This window comes from Folsomia candida, unplaced genomic scaffold (assembly GCF_002217175.1).
Source record: "Folsomia candida strain VU population unplaced genomic scaffold, ASM221717v1 Fcan01_Sc016, whole genome shotgun sequence".
Taxonomy (NCBI): Eukaryota; Metazoa; Arthropoda; class Collembola; order Entomobryomorpha; family Isotomidae; genus Folsomia; species Folsomia candida.
Genome location: NW_019091208.1, coordinates 3730981 through 3750191, shown reverse-complemented (window position 1 = coordinate 3750191; position 19211 = coordinate 3730981). Strand labels below are relative to the sequence as shown.

Here is a 19211-nt window from a genome sequence, read left to right as displayed (position 1 = left end):
GGGATATTTAGTGGGAAGGACAGGTAGTCGTAGTCGGGGTCGTGGTGAAAGGCAAAAAGTTTTCTTGCAGGCGGTGGTTCCGCTCAGGATGGACGTCGCACAGCGTATGCGATCCGATTTTTAGCAAACTAGTGGGAATCGAGCACAAATTTAATTGGTATGAAATTTGCAAAAGACACGATCTCCCAATGGGCACGTTTAGCAGTGATATTTACATCAAAATAGAAGAAAGCGCGTCCTAAAGTTGGCAAATTTTACACTTTCCAAATTTACAGCGCGTTTTCTCTTCTTCCGATGCAAATATCTCTGCCAAACATGAGCATTTGGAGATCGTGTCATTTACAAATTTCATACAAATTAAATTTGTGATCGGTTGACAAAGGGATCCAAATTTGCTCAAAATTTATAAGCATACGTTGTGAGACCTCCATTGTCAGTTCTGGTGGTTAGGCTAGGATGCTGGTAGTGATGGTGGTAGTGATGGTGGTGGTAGTAAATGCAGATTAGTCGGTGCCTAGGGGCGAGTCAACGGGTCATCACTGTGTCAGAAATGCATATTCATGTCCTGTGCAGACCTACTTACATACACAGTTTTTACCCTAGTAAAATGTGATAGTACGGGATTTCACAAAATCGAAATAAACTGGCCAATTCATATTAATTTCCAAATCTGCACTTTATCTACTACAATGGAATATGCAAAATGTATCAAAATTTCAGAGAATGGAAACTATCTAGCATATGATTCGCATAAATTTGAATGGCTCGTTGTAAATACGAGAAACAGATATTATCGGAGAAGGAGAGAGAAAGAGATGACAAATTCAGGGTTAGCTTGTTCACTGTCCAAACCAAACCACAAGTATGTATGTCACATATATATTTCACATACATCCAGAGAAACATGGCTATCCAGCTGTACATATATTTCAAATTCAGCCAGTAAAAGAAGCCTCTCTCTCTCTGTCCCCATTCCATTCTACTCTACTCGTTTGTCCCCTAATATCCAGCATAATAAGCATTCCTGACATGTATATGGGATTTAGAAGCCATCCGTTTGTCCAATATTTGTTCTTTCTCTGCCAGTATCGCAAAAATAAATCGAACGTTGAATTGTAAAACTGAGAACTGGTTGGCCAGCCAGTCAGTTGTAATCAGATGCGATGTGATTCCTCCACTCGTAGGCTTTCTTTTACGGGGAAAGAGAAATCCAGAAAAAAAGTCATGGTCTGTTGGATGTCAAATTACTTCGTCGTGGACTTCATGGCGACGCCGGGCGACCAGAAGACTTTCTCTTTTTTGAAGAATATTTTAAATGTTTTTATTCTCTTGAGAGGAGGGAAGAGCATCAATTTTTATCAGTGTGTGGAGCCCCGATACAAGGAGACGCACTCTCTAAATCGTCATCCCTTCCTGAACTGATTGTGTGAATCGAATCTAAAACGGTGGATAACGTCTTAACCTGGGAGAGGAAGAGAGGGAAAAATATATATTTGGCTTACTTCCGCCACGAGCTTCTCGACTCGTGACCCGATTGCAATTGCAAATCCAAACCATGTGCGAAACTAAAGTGAGAATTGGGATCGACTAGAAAAATCCGGAGAGAGAGAGGGATCGAAATTTGTGGCAGGCACCTGCATGAATTTGCAATGTTTGCTTTCTCTCTCTCTTTTCCTCAAAAAAAAGCGGGTGGTGGTGGTGAAGGATGTAATGTGTGCGTGTGGGGACGACTCTTTGGGAGCTGTTATGTATGTACACTCTTAGAAAACTTGGTTTTAAATCATTACTGACCGGAGTACATATGTATGACTGAACAGGAACTGGTAACAAGGGGCATTACCGTTTAGTAATGTGGTGGTAGTGGAAAATTTACCATTCAGAAATAAACTAGTACCAATTCCGTAGGAAATCAATACCAAAGCAGAACATATGTGGCTACCAGATTTTAACACACTCTTATAAATCTGGTATTAAATGATTACTGACCGAAGCACGCATATGACTCGACCGGGACATTTGCAAATTTTATTTGCAAATTACCCTTTGGTAGTGTTGTGGTTATGAAAAACTTACCACTGAAAAACAAACTACTACCAAACCGGTACGAAGTTCTTACCAAATCAATCCCAGTACGGAGTATATACCTGACTCTACCAGATTTTTAACAGTGTATAAATCTCTCTCTCACCCGATGATAGATGCATGTTTGCCATTAATACTTTCTTCTTCCTCCTCCCTGCCTACTTGCCTTTCCCTTTGGTTTGGTATTGCTTTTACTGAATAAATATCTTACCGAAATTTTCCTCCCACGATGAGTGAGACGATGATGCCGGGCCAGCTAACTATATATGTGCACATCCACTCACCCAGTCAAGGTTCAAAGGAGACATTTGAATTGGGAGGGCGAAGAGAAAGAGAGAGAAAGTAAAGTGTAAAGAGTGGAAGGGAAAGGTATAAATTTTCCTTGAAATGTCGCGATTCTTCGAAGAACGGAGAAAGTGCTGAATCTCCTATGCAGTCGTGCATCCGATTTTTTCTCAACCGCGGTGACTCTCCTCCTGCTCCGAAGGATTATTCAGATCCGCTATTTTAACTGTCGCTATACGTTCCTTTTATTCGTTTCCTTTGCGGAATTCTAAATGATGGATGCTACACATCTTCGCTTTCAAAGTCTTTTAAAAATTTTGCAATTTCATCGAAATTTCCATCCTATTTGTATAGCTTCCGGTCAAATACAATCTTTCAAAGAGGTTTTTTTCCTCCCCGTATTAAATATTAGTTAGAGGAAAGGTAGACTTTCTCTCTTTTGGTTGAAACGGGACCATATTTTATCTGAGTTAAATAAGTAACCCATTTTGAAACAACACGTCATAAAGTGGATGATAAATTCCATTTTAAACCAGAGTTAATTGCCGCACGCTACTTTGACCCATTAGCAAAGGGAGAAATAAATGACCTGTAAAGAAGAATGGTGAAAATGGGGAAAAGTTATTAGTAATTTACTCCAAACTTGAGATTTTCTAGGGCAGAATCTGGATAGTTTTAGGTGGAGAGGAGGATGTTATATTATTATTGCAGGCAGGCGGGGTACATATATTGGTTGCGATGAGATTTCCACCAGGAGAGAGAGAGAGAGGAAATGTGAAAGCAAAAAGATGGGGAATAAACCGTTACAACAACGCATGTAATCGAGGGGTGAAAGTAGTGTATCATACCTCAAAATGAATATAACGTTGTTTTTTCCTGTTCAAAATCTGTTGAAATTGACAAGTCTGACGTGTTTTCAAAATTTGGGAAATTTTGTTGCAAAGAAATGCAATTTAATATTTGATGACCTTGCGTGAGCTTTTAGGTCAAAATGAAAGTCGACGTTGGATTCGGGGTTAAATTTCATATTAAATTCTCATATGCATACATTTTGACTCTTAGATGACCATTTTTGACCTTTTTGACCTTGAGGGGTGTAACTTGTGGGGTTCAAATTATAATCAGGTCATTTCCTTGACGTTAGGAGCTTATTTAAAAATTTCAAGTCTACACGTCATTGCATTCACGAGTAATCCTACCAACGAAGGGACAGACAGACGGACAAAACGATCTTATAAAAGGCTTCCCCTCCTTAATAAAGGGATAGCGTCACCGTTGTCTTCGTCCTCGTCGTCGACGGTATTATTACTCCGCTAGAGAACACCCAACCGGCGGAATATCATTCAGATTTATTTCTTCTGCTGGTGGGATAGACTATTCAGATTAATATGCGTGTCTTCGGTGAGAATGCGTCTCCATGAGGAAGAAGAATAGTGGCTTTGCATAATAAAAAGTTGGTTAGTTTAGTACACATTACTCCATATTAGAAGGAAATGTAAAATCGTCATGTAAAATTCATAGCTTTCTCCCTTTATCTCACCCCCACCCACCCTACGCTCCACACACACACACGTTTCATTTCATCCGCACCTTTAGAGATGTATGTTTGGTGATTCGGCTGTGCTCATTTCTTCTTTGTTCAATGCTCAAATGCACTCAGTCAAATTTGAAATGGTTTAAATGAAGCAATTTCTTGAGCACTTTGGTTCCGTGGTAGGACCAGGGTTTCGGTTTCCTACATTTCTTGCACTACAAAGCAAGAAACGCAAGAAATGTGAGGTGTAAGAAATGTGCGCCAAATTTCTTGCAGGTAGTTTACAACAAAAACTTTGCAAGATTTTCAAAAATTATGGTTTTTACTAGTGTTTCATTTCTCGCATTGCAAAGTAAGAAACGCAAAAAAATGCGAGGTGCAAGAAAGTGCAAAAAATATGCGCTATCTAGCCTCGCGCTGTATGAACTATAGCGGCGGGCCAAAATATCTCCAAAAGACCACTTTCTCCCATCTATTTCTTGCACGTGGCTACTTTCACCCGAAACTCTGGGTAGCCAACTCTCCCCCTTCTTCGACTAGTAGTACGAATTAAAATGAAGGGTAAATGGTGAACTGTTCCTTATTGCTTCACTTTCTGGGGAACAAAAGTAGTTATACGTACGTACGTACGACTATGACTCGCCTGAAATGAAACTCACCGAGGTTACACTTGAATAAGAAGATACGCCAGCGAGCAAAGGAGACGGAACAAAATGGATGTTTCTTCTTCTCGCTGCTAATGCAAATCCGAGATTTGAGTGTGTGTTAAGAATTTTATGCCTTTTATATTTCCTTAATGCGTTTCTTCAAGTTTCATTCTATGGAGCGAGCTAAAAGTGGTGGTGCGGGTACGTATGAAAGGAAATGGGCGAATACGTTGATGACAACGAACGAGAGACGGTTGAAAGTTTGCAAGAAATATTTTGTTTGATATTTGAAAAATTCATATCCGAAACCATTGAAACTTTTCATCCATCTCTTCTTGGGCCGGGTATGTACATAAATTTAATAAACAATCAAATTGAATACGCGAATGTTAACTTTCTCCTCGACATTCTTTTTACTCAGTTTGAATAACTAAAATGTATATGCAAGAGGAAGAGTAGGGGGAAAATCTGTCTTATATTAACCCACATTTTGTTTGGAGATTGGGAGCTTGTTGAAAAATATTGAGTGATTTTGCACTAGTTTTTGTGTCCGTGTGGTGAATGAGTTGGTTGTGGAGTGTTTTCTTCAGAACTCACTTAAGCCGGGGATTCTGTACTTTATAAGAAAAAGCTGCTAGCTTCTCATCCTCGAGACTTTAGAATCCCTGTTTTTTTTCTTGAATTTCTTTCCCAGAAACGAATTACCATCCTCTTAGATTTTGTGCATAGAGTGAGTAGTTTGTTCGAGTGCAATGGGTAAAGCCAAGGTGAAAGCGGTGAAGCCAGATTCATTATTGCGGAGATGAAATGAAAATTTCGTATTTTCACGTGATTAAGGGGAGGTAGACGCTTGTTGTGATCGTTTTGTCTGTCCGGTTGTCCGTCTGTGGGGAAGATATCTCCAGAACGCCGCAACATAATCAAACGCCGTTTCTCCCACCGTGCTGTCATTTTAAAGGAAATTTCAGCAAGAAATCAATGCAGATAATATTTTTGACCTCCGATCAACCCATAACCGTGAGGATGAGGGTAAAGGTCGTAAATCACATAATTTTCATGTGGTACCATTTTACATTTTACATACTGTATGTCGCCACTTTTTTATATTCGTTTGCAACGGTTTATTTATGAGGCAGGATCTCGAGTGGATTTGATAACGGTTATTTACCAAATATATTGATTTTCACGGTTTATGCATGCATCCCCGACAAACTTAGGAAGCAAATCTGGAGCAAATCTCGAAAAGTAAACTACTCTCGAGGAACAAGTTTCACTTTTTAATTGAACCGGTTTTTAGCACATGCACACTTTTGTTTGCGCCGTAACGTGAAAAGTACTTTATCATAATAATAAAAGGGAACTTATTTCGGTCCGCATTAAATATGAAAAATTGGGCTGGCTTTTATAAAAAGAATATTTAAAGAGTATTTATCACGGGGAAGAATTAGTCGAGAGATAAAACAAAGAAAAGTTGGATGGCTTTCTCTCTCTCCTCCTTTATTTTCCCTCATTTCCATCCTTGATTATGCAAATTATCTACTATCTTCAAATTACCCAAAGTGTGGTGGAGAAAAGAAGTGGAGAAAATTCCTTATTTGTGAAGGAGACGGAATGAGGTGGCAGCTTTGGAAGATTTAGTCGCGCTTACCTCCCGGTTTGCATGCTGATACGCCATGCAACTTACAACTTATGAACGAATTGTTATGTAAAAATGTCCGACTGCTCCTGGAAATAAGAATGGTGAGCGGCAGCGTTATGGGAGAAAAACGTACAAAAATACTACTCTTGTTGTCACTCGAATTGAGGAGAGAAAGGCAGGGTTTCGTTTTTTGTGGTTTTCAAAATTATGGTTTTCACCAGTGTTACATTTGTTGCACGGCAAAGCAAGAAACGCAAGAAATTTGAAGTGCAAGAAACTGGGAGAAAGTGCAAAAAATATGTGCCATCTAGCCACGTGGACCTATGAAGTATATCGCCACGCCGTAGTTTCTTGCACCTCGCATTTCTTGCAGGTCACAATACCTCCAAAAACCACTTTCTCCCCGTTATTTCTTGCACGTGGTTACTTTCACCCGAAACACTGGAGAAAGGATGAGAGAAAGATAGCCGTGGTGGTGCGAGGCGGATGAAAAAGCAGGAATTGAGCTGGTGTATGTCTAGTATAGCCCGAAATGAAAGCCTTGTTAAGAAGAAATAGCTTTTTTATTCAGCCAGTCCCCAAAAAAGATGAGGGAACTTTTTCATTATAACATTATTCAATCCCATTTCACAACACTTTCCTCATTATCCGCCTCACTAGTCAATATCTGACTGGTGGTAGGAATTTGCAGATTTACATCTCATTACGACTCAACACCATGCTACCCAATTGTTCCTATTGACTGCCAGACATAATGCAGACAGAGAATTGAACGGGTGTCATCCAAATAAATTTGCACCCAGCTCTATTTTTCAATTCAAAATGGGCCCGTCTTTAAAATAGATACGCAAAAAATAAAAATTCCTCACTCTTCATTATTTATTATCGAGTCCGTACAATATTAAAAATCAGCCGAAGCAGGAGAACAACTGGACTTTCTCTGTCATCATTTTATGCCAATCTTACACCAAAAACCATAAAAAACACGGAGGCAGACTCGGCAGAATTGTGCAAGTCGAGTGAAAGCCCCAGAACCTGCTGGGCCTGTTTTATATTAAAATTCTAAAGAAAATGAAAAATTTAATATCTTGTCTCACCCACTCTGCTTGTTTTCATGAAGGTGAAGAAACTGTAAATGAAAAATTTCATGCTTCCATTGTACGAAAAATACACAAGGAGTGAAATTACTTGTTGGATGGAGGAATGAGATACAGTTTTTCTCTTGTACACACACGGGTTTTCATCAAACTCTGGTACACACTAGTCGCAAATTAGTGGGAGATACATACGTACATAAAAAAGATGGACAACTTTTACGTATGGAGCTTATTACGCGGCGAACTATACACACTGTTAAAAATCTGGTAGAGTCAGATATATACTCCGTACTGGAATTGATTTGGTAATAACTTCCTATCGGATTGGTACTAGTTTCTTTCTAAATGACAAATTTTTCATTACCACAACACTATTAACTGTAATGCCCGTTATTACCAGTGGCACTCGAGTCACATATATTCTCCGGACAGTAATGATTTAATACCAACTTTCTAGAATGTGTACACCCCGTACTGGTATCGATCTGGTAATAACTTCCTATCGGACTGGTAGTAGTTTGTTTCTCAGTGGTAAATTTTAATTACTACAGCATTACTAAACGGGTTTGCCCTTATTACCTGTGCCGGTAGATTCACATTTATATGTCATTCGGTCAGTAATGATTTAATACCAATTTTCTAAGAGTGTAAGCCATCCACACACATCCGAAAGGTCAGTTTGAACAGGCCACCGTAAAAAATAGGGGGGAGAAAAAGTGTCTGAAAAAAGTATACCCTGTGCTGCGAAGTGTCTCATATTTCTATTAAGAATTCAAACAGTGCCCCCGATTCCATGATGCGATGGGAGGGTGTGATTGTGACGGCCTCGCAGTATTAAGAGATCCCATTTTCCCTTCATTCAGTTTCAGTTTGCGTCGTCTTCTTCATCGGTTAGTGACACTCTGATAAGGTTGCTGCTCTCCGTCAGCCAGCCAGCCAGCCCGGTCTGGTCGCCGTCTCTGCATGAATGAAGTACAATGAGAAGATGTGATGCTTTTTTCGTTCTTCTTTTTCCCATCTTTTCTCTGAGAATGACATGGTCGTCGTCGTGTCTCGGTTGGTTTTTGGGGGACGTTGACAGGATTCATATTTGTGGAGTGAAAGCTATTCTACTCCGGGTGTGATGTGATATGTATATTGCGAGTAAATAGGTAAATAGGCATATTTTCAAAAGACGTGAACATAAACATGCCCAGGATGGGGAAAATTTTGTACTTTATTTACATCTAATATCCAGAGCAAGTTACTTTATTTTCGCGGAGCAGTGTTTCGTTTTTAGTAGGTTTGCTACATGTTTTGAACTGTAAAACGGGAAATGCGAGGTGCAAGAAACTGCAAGAAAGTGCAAGAAATATGCGTCAGGTTTGCTACATTTCCTGCAATGCAAGGCAAGAAATGCAAAAAATGAGAGGTGCAAGAAACTGGGAGAAAGTGCAAGAAATATGCGCCATCTAGCCATGCCCCGTATGAAGTATGTGCGGCGGAGCGTCGTTTCTTGAACCTCACATTTCTTGCAGGTCAAAATACCCGTAAGAAGAAACCACTTTCTTCCCACTATTTCTTGCACGTGGTTACTTTCACCCGAAACACTGTCGCCCAGACGCCCACAAGAATTTAGATTTAAGATTGGAACGTGGTTATAGGAGAGAACGTGTGACACTATACGCGTGGGTGTCATTTTAGCCATATTACTCACCTTGGATTTTGTCGGGAACAACATTATGCCCGGAATGCGGACTAAATTACTAAATTAGGTTCATTCTTGTATAAACGCCTAAAGCTAAATAGAAGGATAAGCAAGTTGAGAGGAGGAGTAGAAACTCAAGCTTTCCAACACAACACAATTGACCGGGTTGAATTTCAGTAATGCACACACGAGCCGAAAATCTCGGGTTTCGTCCCAGATATTTACGTATGTATGGATGGATCAATTATGTACACAAACATAAGCAGGGCAAATGCAAAGAGGGATGAACAATGGTATTTAATATGTGAAAGCCTACCTACGTAGGATTATCATCTGAATACTCCTGCAGAATTAATACTTCACGAGCATTAGGAGAGCAAAATTGGAACGGAAAATTGCATCAGTTAGTAACGAACTGATTTAATCAAATTGTGCAAATATTGCTTAAATAGTTTAAGCGGATTGCAACCTGATTGTTTAGTTTTGTTTAAACTTTGCACAAATTGTGACTAATTTCTTACTTATGGAGAAAGTGGGTTGTTTGTTACGTTTTAAATTAACTAATCACTTCTTGTAACTGGCTGCGCGAAAAACAATACGATTTGCAAAACTCCATCGCAAATAAGTAACTCCACACTTTCCGTAATCTGCGACTTCATTGATTTTCATCTAATTGCACTTTCACACGAACCTTACTGCATGCACGTTTAAACAGCAACACATAATACATCTCTTCATTTATTACATGCATTATGGAAAACTGTTACTTCTTAAAAACGAGGTCAATTGTATGCAGTGTTGTAAATGAAATAGACCAAACCACAGAAAGTGAATTAATATCACGACGACGACGACACTTTCTCCCGGGAGAAAGTATCCCATCAAATAATTCTCCAGATAATATTAGCAAGCAATGGCTGACTCCAAATAAAATATCTTTAATATTCCAGCCCTACTTTTGCTGACTGGACACTTCTCACACAGGCAGCCGTTCAAGGCATAAATGATTTTTACTATGCACCCATCACCATTTCCGTCAGATGAAAGGGAGAGAGAGAGAGAAATGCAAATAAAGTAGAAATGAACTGAGAAAGCAGAAAAATCTGGACCACAAAATTTTTGTGGCTGTACCCGATTTTCTATAAAATTGTAAAAAATCCGTATTTTGAACCCTCCTTCATACATAGTCCAACCCTATAGCCTGTTACACCTCATTATCTTGAAAGTGAGTGAATGAATGAATGCAATTGTGTCCGGACGGAGCTATGTAGCCACTAGCCAGCCAGGCACATATATGAAATACAGCGGTATAATCAGGCCGGTCGTTACGAGTGTAATTTCCTTTCAAACGATAACAACCCGCACTTGAGCACATCAACTATCAGCAATTTCTCCATGAAATGAGGCATTACCTACCGAAGTAGCGGGGAATAGTCGAGCGAAGGGAAAGTCTGGCTGGCAGGGTTGCGGATAATGGAAAACTTACAGATGCCAACACTCCTCGTCAAACTTGCATGGTGAAGGTGGATGTGGATGAAAACTGTCGATGAGTCAGGAGAATCTCCTTCCTCTGCACGTGGACTGGAGTGAAAGTTGCTTGATTCCAATTTCCCCCAGTAGAACCAGAAAGTGACGAGCCATCCCATATCCCGTCATACATGGAGACGAGTAAGCAATCTAAACAAGGTTGGTTTTGGTTGGTATGTAGCAGCAATATCGGTGCTGGATGAATGGATTGAAAATTACGAATCAAATAAATTTCCACCGACCAACCCACCTCCACCTCCTCCTCCATCATCCATATCATCAAACTTTGCTGCTGGATGAGGACAGTGACCGCGGAAGGGTGGGGGACAGAGGGGTAATGTCCCCAGGGTTATTCGATGCCCCCATGTTATATAAACCCCTCCCTCCCCTGTCCTACAATGTTAATGTCCCCAGATATCCCCACAGCTTCCGCGGCCACTGGACGAGGAGATCGTGTCGTATACATATTACTTACGTTTGCCGATTCTTCAGTATGTAGTTGGCAAAAAAGAGAAAGCTTGGTTGAGAAATTTTTCACGTGAGGCGGAATAGGATTTGGACTTTGGGTCCACGTCTACCCGACCAGCCAGCCTGTGGCACATTGCGTTCAGTTGACTAACTTGGATAAATTTGATCAATCACTGTCTCCCAAGAATTAGGATTTGACATTAGTGTGAGAGGAGGAAAAGTAACAGCTCGTGCTTCACCTGAGGGGATGTCACTTGACTTGACTTCTCAACTGATTTACTCGGTCTCATTTTGGGACAAACTTTATTCCATATGTTCTTCTCGTACTGGGTCCCCTCGTTAACCTGCGGGGAGAGAAAGTATGTACGGACGGGGTGGTGGTGGTGGTTGGATAAGGACGACGACTTGGGACTAAATTGCTGACATGACAAGTTGCAATATTGCTGTCTTATCATTTATTTATGTGCGGATCATCTCATCTCATTAAGAGCGGGTGAACCTCCTCGTATGTTTGGGAAATGTGACAAGTTGCAGTGTCGGTAGCTGAGCTATGTGAATATATGTTTAGGTATTTATTGATATGGGGTGAAAGTAATGCTGAAAAATTCGCACATTTTGGATTTTATCGCGAATCGCGATGATTGCTGGCAGGTCCCCCGAATATTATTACGAATTCTTATGCACACAATTAAGATTTTAATCATACGTCAAAATCGGTAGAGTGCGAAAAAAACACTATTTCGTTGTTAATTGAATTCGCAAACTTTTGCTGCATTTAATCCCCTTTAATAATCATGAGTCTAGTCTTGAATTAATTATAATAATTACACTGGATTATATAATTTCAGGCTTACTGTTCCACCGCGTGATCCTGATGTCGGGGTCGGCCGTGTCCCCGTTAGCGTCTGGACTATCGAATGGCAAAGCGTTAGCTAAACGATTTGCAACGGATGTTCGGTAAGTTGAATGAATGGGCCATATTTTTTAGTGACCAGCGCAGGAATGAATTTTGACCTCTGTTTCTCTCTTCACAGATGTCCGACAGAACCGCCCTCAACGATGCTTCATTGTCTGAGGCAAATTCCGCTTCAATATTTTCTCGAGTCTGAGGTAAGTCCCAGCCCACGTTTATAATCAGGCAGTTAGCAAAGTTGCGCTCTTCTAATTTCTGTAACTCTCTTTATCTCTCGAGTTTGCAAAATTTACGAAACTTATTCATCCTGTGCTGTCCTCTGAACATTTTGCATATCCTACCCGAAAATTTTGACTAAACTCATGAGATCGGGAGAGTTGCGAAAATACAAAAAACGCTAGCTTTGCTAACTGCATATTATAGAATATTGCATGAAGTAGGTTGATTTGCCATTTCCTTGATCCATCTTTATATTTGCTTAATGAACCTATCAATTAATTTATAAATACAAAGTACACTCCACTCTAAATAAATACCCGATCGGGTGGGACGAGATGGGAAAATATTACAAACTTGCAAGCAGTGCCCGCGGAAGCTGAGGGGACATTAGTTAACATTGCAGAATAAAAGAGGGAGGGGTTTACATGACATAGGGACATCGAATAACCGTATGAATATTGTCCCCACGCTTCCGCGGCTAACTTCTTGCAAGTTCCACATTCCCCTCCACATCTCTCTTATTGATCCTACCCATCATGCAAAATGGTATTTGCTTTGATTCGCAATTGGTTAAAGTGAGAATGGTAGTTCTGCAGTGATCTCAATTCAAAGAAGACAGAGAGAGAGATCGTTCCATCATGCCGATACCAAGGGGTTGGTTGGTTGATAGGAAAAATCTCATCCTCGATGTAGTCTGTCCTACTCTTCAATAATTCAGAACGTCACCTCGCTTGCTTTCACTCGTCGTGTCCCATCATTTATTCCATTGCCAATTCACAACTCTATATACTTTCCCAATGCGACAATCCCGTCGTCGTCAAAAGGATGTCAGAAGCGCTATGTAAAAACCAATCTCGTCCCCAAAATGGACAGAATCAGATCCTATCGTATCACTGCAAACGACCGCAATTGCAGCCCACTTTTGACTTTGCGGTTGGTTACATGTGTGAACAAGCAATGACATGTCAACGTTGGTTTTTTGCGTAACGTTGGACTCGATGAGTCATCACTAAAATTGTCAAAATCAAGACATTTTTAGTCATTTATCTGGTCTGGGAATTTATTTTAAAATTCTGGACGACAAATTTGTAGTTAGAAAATAGGTTAATAAAATGGCGGTGAAGTTTTTTAAGGCAGCTTCGATGAGTTCCAATTTTTTTATATTTCTTAAACTTGAGACCTCCTCCTTCAAAAACTGTCAAAATCTGGAGTGTATATTTTTTTAAATAGTCAACTCCATGCTCCACAAATTCGTCGTCCAGAATTTTTAAATAAGTTCCCAGACCCAAGAAATTATTAAAAATGTGCTGATTTTATGGATGAGTCATCAAGTCCTACCTTAAATTTCGTCGGATTCATGTCGGTCATTATTATATTATTTGCGTTGTAGCCGTGAAATGAAATCAAACGGTTTCTCTAATTACGAGATCACATATTATGACTGGCCTGGACCAGACTGGACGAAGCAAAAGTCTTTGATCTTTGGCAGTAAAAGGGCCCAAGGTGTCGAATTTCGTTGAACTGTGCGCTCCCTTTGTTTATCTACGTACATTATTCGTTCATTTGTTTGATTCTGGAGGAAAAAGAACAAAGCAATCTGAAATTAATATAGCGGTTCATAGATATTTTGCCTCGTTTTAGTCCTATTTAATTGGTGGATGGATTGGGAGTTTGTGGTTAAATATGGCAAACGGCGTGTGATGTGGTTATTCCAGATTTTAACGTTTCGTTACATTACATGATGTAAACATATTTATTTGTAAATTCTGCTGACCACGGGTGAAAGTTTGTTGAATAGAACGGGAGAAAGCAGGAGACGATAAGAGAAACAAATTCCAGATTCACCATAAAATAAATGTGGAATTTGAAGCACTCTTTTTCTTCTCAGGGAGGGAAGGCTATTGTGAATTTCCTTGTTTTACTACTGGCGAATGGTTGGATGTGGATGAGAAAACACGGGAAAACCATTTCATGTACTAATGCCCAAATAAATCCTGGGCGAAGAATGGCTGGAATAAAAATGACTCGAATTTTGACTTTAAAGCTTGTTTCGTAACTACGTGCAGAGTACTTTATAAAAGAGAAAACTGACGCTACATGCTGCTTCTAATCCGCATATACGCCGTCGTTTGGGTGAAAGGAGTGTGGAGTATTCGCGAAAATTATGCATGCATTAAATTTTGCCGTAAAGTGGGTGTTAGATACGTTTGCAAAGAAATTCTTAATGGTCTTTTTACTTACTTGGATACACTGCATTATTTTTAGATAGTTTCTTTTTTCTCGTTGTAAGTACTTGTGCTAATTGGCTTAAGTATGTGATATAATAAGCTTGATCGTTTACGTAGGAAGGGCTAATTAACTTTTTTTACGGAGATATTTTCTAATAAACCGTGTTAAACGAAGATAAGAAAATAGCGTCATACAGTCAAATCTAAAATAAAACTACATAAAAGTTACGTGATTTATGACCTTTGACCTCGTTGGCACCAACCTGGGGGACTCAGAGGTCACCTTGACCGCAAGACAAGGACCCCGTTTTAGGAGTCGACCGAAAACTAAAAATTAGAAGCACAATGGCGAAAAATGCGTTTGATCGTTGAGGCATTCTTGATATATCCAGACATCAATACATATAGAGAGACAGACATAAGCACGGACGGACAAAACAATCACAACAAGCGACAGACGCCACTTATAAATATTTTTGAGAAGCTTGTACCATTTCCCAATCATGAAACTAATTTTGAACTAAACCCCCTCTCGTCGTCGTCTCCTCTGTCTGGCCTAAATTTCCAGACAATAATTTAGAAATTAATTCTATAAAAGATCAACAAATCGTGTCAAATTGTTTTTACTCGAGGAAATTCGACATCAAAGCCCACCCATGAATAAAAGATGGATGAGAAATCCTGCAGCCTGATCCCCTCGCAGTGTCAACAGTGAGTGGCCGTAGTGAGTGAGTGGGTAATCGAAGCAGTGCATCTCTTATCCGATGCCTTCACAATATTTATCTCCATTTCAAAGAAGTTTATTTAAGTTTACACTTCTTAATGGTATTCCGTTACAATAAAAATAGTACACCAAATTGAATTGCACTTGTAACTCGAGTCACTTTGTTGTCCCTTCTTTTCCACTTTATGTACAACAAGAGTACGAGAGAGCAAGCAACTCTGGTCGAATGGAATTATTCGAGTGGAGTGAATTTCAAGAGGAAATACATGCAGGAAGTGAAAGTGGAGGGCTGAAAACGCATTCGCACGTGGGCATCCAAAATCGGAAGATTTTTAAAAAAACGGGGTTCGATTTTTCGGGTTTTTGAAATTTTCAGAAAACCGGTTTTTGAATTTCTCCTAAACTTGTTTTTGAAACCGGTTTTACAAAACATTTTCAAACTTTTGTAAATATGGTCTGGTAAAATTTAATGTACAACAAACTTTAGCCATTAATTAAAAAAAAACTATTTAAGAACAACTAATTCTAACATGAAAAATAAAAATTGTAAATATTTAGTGGCTCTAAAACATTTTAGTAAAAATTCGAAAACCTTGTTTCAAATTTTAAACCGGTCTTGAATGCCTTAATTTTCACACACATCTCGGTCCGAATCTTATCCCCAATAAATTAGCAATGTCCATGTCCTCCTCTCCACCTGGTTTTCCACTGTTTGTTAAATTTAGTAGCAGCGAACCTTGTAAATGCTAATACTTTCCCATCAACTGTATTGCACAAACACAGACAAATAGAGCGATCTCATCCCATCGAAATAAACAGCAGCTTTCAACACTAATCACTCCTCCTCCTTTGAACATTATCGTTTTGTGGATTAGTAAAGAAAATCCCGATATTCTGAGCGGACGGAATCCCCCAATTGCTCCAATTTTGAAAATCCTCTTAATGAAAGGCAACCGGCAACGGAGCGGTGAAGAGGCAGCGGAGAGAGAGCCGTTTCAATTTTGTGAAGAGCAATCAACGTGATTAATCACACGCTTTTTGTCTCTTTTCTGACTTGTTCTCTCTGAAACGACGTAATGCAGATTTAGGAAATGTGAAATAAAGTGAGGATCTAGACGGTGCCAGGGCTTGGCTGGAGTTTGAAAGTACAATGGCAATCCCGTATTATTATTGCACAACAATCATGGCCGAGTTGTATTATGCTACAAGTTTCACGATGCAGGCAGTGTTTCGTTCCTATCGGTTTGCTAAATACATTTCTTGCACTGCAAAGCAAGAAACGCAAAAAATGCGGGGTGAAAGTGCAAGAAATATGCGCCAACTTTCTTGCGGTTTATTTTTTGCAGGTGGTATACAACACAAATCTTGCAGGGTTTTCAAATTACAGTTTTACCACTGTTTCATTTCTTGCACTGCAAAACAAGAAATTCGAGATGCAAGAAATTGCGACAAATATGCGTTTTGCGCCGTATGAAGTTTCTAGCGCCTTGCATTTCTTGCGGGTAAAACTACCCCCAAAAAATCCACTTTCTTCCCACCATTTCTTGCACGAGGTTACTTTCACCCGAAACACTGCCTTCAGTGAAAGTAGGGCATGCTAAAGAGTTGTATTTGTACCTTGTTCTTTGAAATATACAAGACGTTAAGAACCACTCTACGTTGCATTTGCAGTAATAATTAAACCAAAACTTTATGAATTATCTAAACAGTTATTTTCTGCGGTGGTGGGTGGTGTATAGCAGTGATGCAATGCACTTTATAAATAAAAACAAAGGAAAACAGTATTACACAACTTTCTCCCCACTCGTAAATAGCATAGCACAAAGGGCGGGTAGAATGTGGTAACAGAAACCATTTCATTATTTGCCCTTCTGCTTGACCCAATTGGAATCCACCCACTCGAGAAGTGTTTCACCTTTTGAAATCTTGAGGATCCACCTCTCTTTCAGAAATCGGTCCTATAAAAACATTTATTCTGACTGGAATTTATTGCACAAAGTGATCTACGATGCTCATCTATTCTTTCTTTGGAGATGTACAAGCAAGTAGTGGATGCTATTCCGCTGTCACTTTGCCACCCTCTCTCCCAGGACATTTAAAATATTCAGATTTGCAAATAAGAGAGACAAAGGAAGGATTCCTATTAATCTGAAAAGGTTTACTTTTGTCTTACCAAGTCTTGTATTTAGTCAGATAGGAATTTCCTTGTACCTTTTTACCCACCCATATAAACACGGCTTTCACTCGCAATGCAGCTGGCTAGAAGAGAAGTGTAACTTTCTCTTTACATACTTAGTTTCTCACATTGTATATGTATGCGTTGGATGTTATGTTGCATGTAAGGATCAGAGGGCGGATATGAATTTAAGAACAAATCGCGGAAATATTTCTGAAAATATTATGAAATATGTATGTACGAAAAAAACGTAAAAACATAAAATTTTCACAAAATTTATATTTATGAATATATGTAGCGCTCTGTATTTTTTGTGGTCGAATTACTTTCTTTGAGCATAAAAATTCCGTATCGTTGAAATACCTAACCTAACCAAACAACCCATACATGTATATTTTTGAAAAAAGTATCCAAAATATTAATGTATTTTTTTAAAGAATAGCGGAAATATTCATAAATTTATATTTCTGAAAACCTAGAAATACATATGTGACAATATGTGGAAATATATTGAAATTTTTGTGCTCTATCCGAGTTGGGTAACACTCACAAAAATTGACCGTCGGTCGTCATAAAATGCAAAAATTGAGTATAAATAAATATCCGCCCTCTGCTAAGTAAGTATCTGGTCGAGGATTTAAATGGTTAGGTTCAAGTCAAGGTTCGTATTTTGTATCTATATGTTTCCGTCTTGCTTGGTCTCTTCCTCTTCTTCTTGAAGAAGTATTTAGTTTTGGAGTTTGGAAAGCTGTGTGAAAAACTGAGAAAGTTCTCAAACATTTTCCCATTGTAAAATTCCACTGGAAAATAATGGCTCGTTTCTGTCACCTTTAGCGTAAATAATTATGGACAAAGCTTCTCTCTCTCTCTCTCTCTTCTGGTTGAATTCTAGGCTGGAATTTGGTGGATCTCTCAACTCAGCTGAACTCGCACGAGATAAAGTTGGGCTTAAGAAGACTTTCACTCTGTCTCGCCTGTCTGCTAACCAGACTTCGCTACACTACGACCACTTTCTCCTCTGTTTTGTTTTGCCTGCCTGCTAAATACTTGCTGCTCCTGTATCCCACAACTCAGAGAGTGTCACTGGTGGAATTTTGGATTGCTAAAATTCCTAGGAAATCTTCCATCTCTGTCTTTTCATAAAATAATTAAAAAGCAGAGTATCTCTAATTAGACCAAAGACATATGTACGTTTGCATCCTGAGTAGAAATCACTGTGAATTCTGCAAAATTGACAAAATTTCGCATATTGCATTCTGAATATTTTTTTGCATGCTCCTGCAGAAAATTTGTACGTGTTTAATCTGCAGAACCGTATTTGCATAATGGTGCAAGGTTTTCTGTGAAAATCGCGGTTTTTTGCAGAAAATTGGTCCAGATTTGTGCAGAAAATGATTTTAAAAATGTAATCCATGGATGTCTGATTAACATTTTTGAATCGATTTTTTCAGCTCTGGAGCTACTTCGGTCCAAGTGATGACGGTGTTATAATTGAGGAAGGGATTCGAGAAAACGTCCTTCGCGACAGGTTGTCTCATTATCCCGTCTTATTCGGTGTGACCAAGGCAGAAATGCTGCCCGTGCTAAGTGACCATGATGCCGTCTACGGCTTGGAGAACGAGAAGAGGAGAGATATTCTGAGAACGTTTGTAGAGAAGTATTACAGGTATGGACGGAATTAAATTTTTAAAAATGGGTGTGATAATACGTCAGTCAGTCAGATTGTTGGGGATGACGGCTCCCAACGAGCAGGGGGTTTGTGTGAGTGATAAAAATGAGTGTTCCCTGATTATGGGTATTGAAATGTGTGCAAATATGTGTATGGATCGGTGAGAAATAAGATGGCAATGTGAAGTACTTGATTGTAGTCAGTTTATACAAGTTATTAAATTCATACAAATTGAGGCAAATTGAGATTAGGAAAATAGACTGACGTGACCTGACTGACTTGGACAAATTGTGTAACCAGAATGACAACGAGGAAA

The 19211-nt window shown here is 39.3% G+C and overlaps 1 protein-coding gene across 1 annotated transcript in view; it reads left to right on the top strand.

Annotated features, from left to right (window-relative positions):
* The window catches only part of LOC110856549 (neuroligin-4, X-linked), a 90232-nt gene that overhangs the window by 50672 nt on the left and 20349 nt on the right, over positions 1 to 19211 (top strand). Inside the window, exons 6-8 of the mRNA XM_022105034.2 lie at positions 11815 to 11923; positions 12001 to 12076; positions 18678 to 18892. Of these exons, the coding sequence (XP_021960726.1) occupies positions 11815 to 11923; positions 12001 to 12076; positions 18678 to 18892 (400 nt within the window). The remainder of the gene's footprint in view (positions 1 to 11814; positions 11924 to 12000; positions 12077 to 18677; positions 18893 to 19211) is intronic.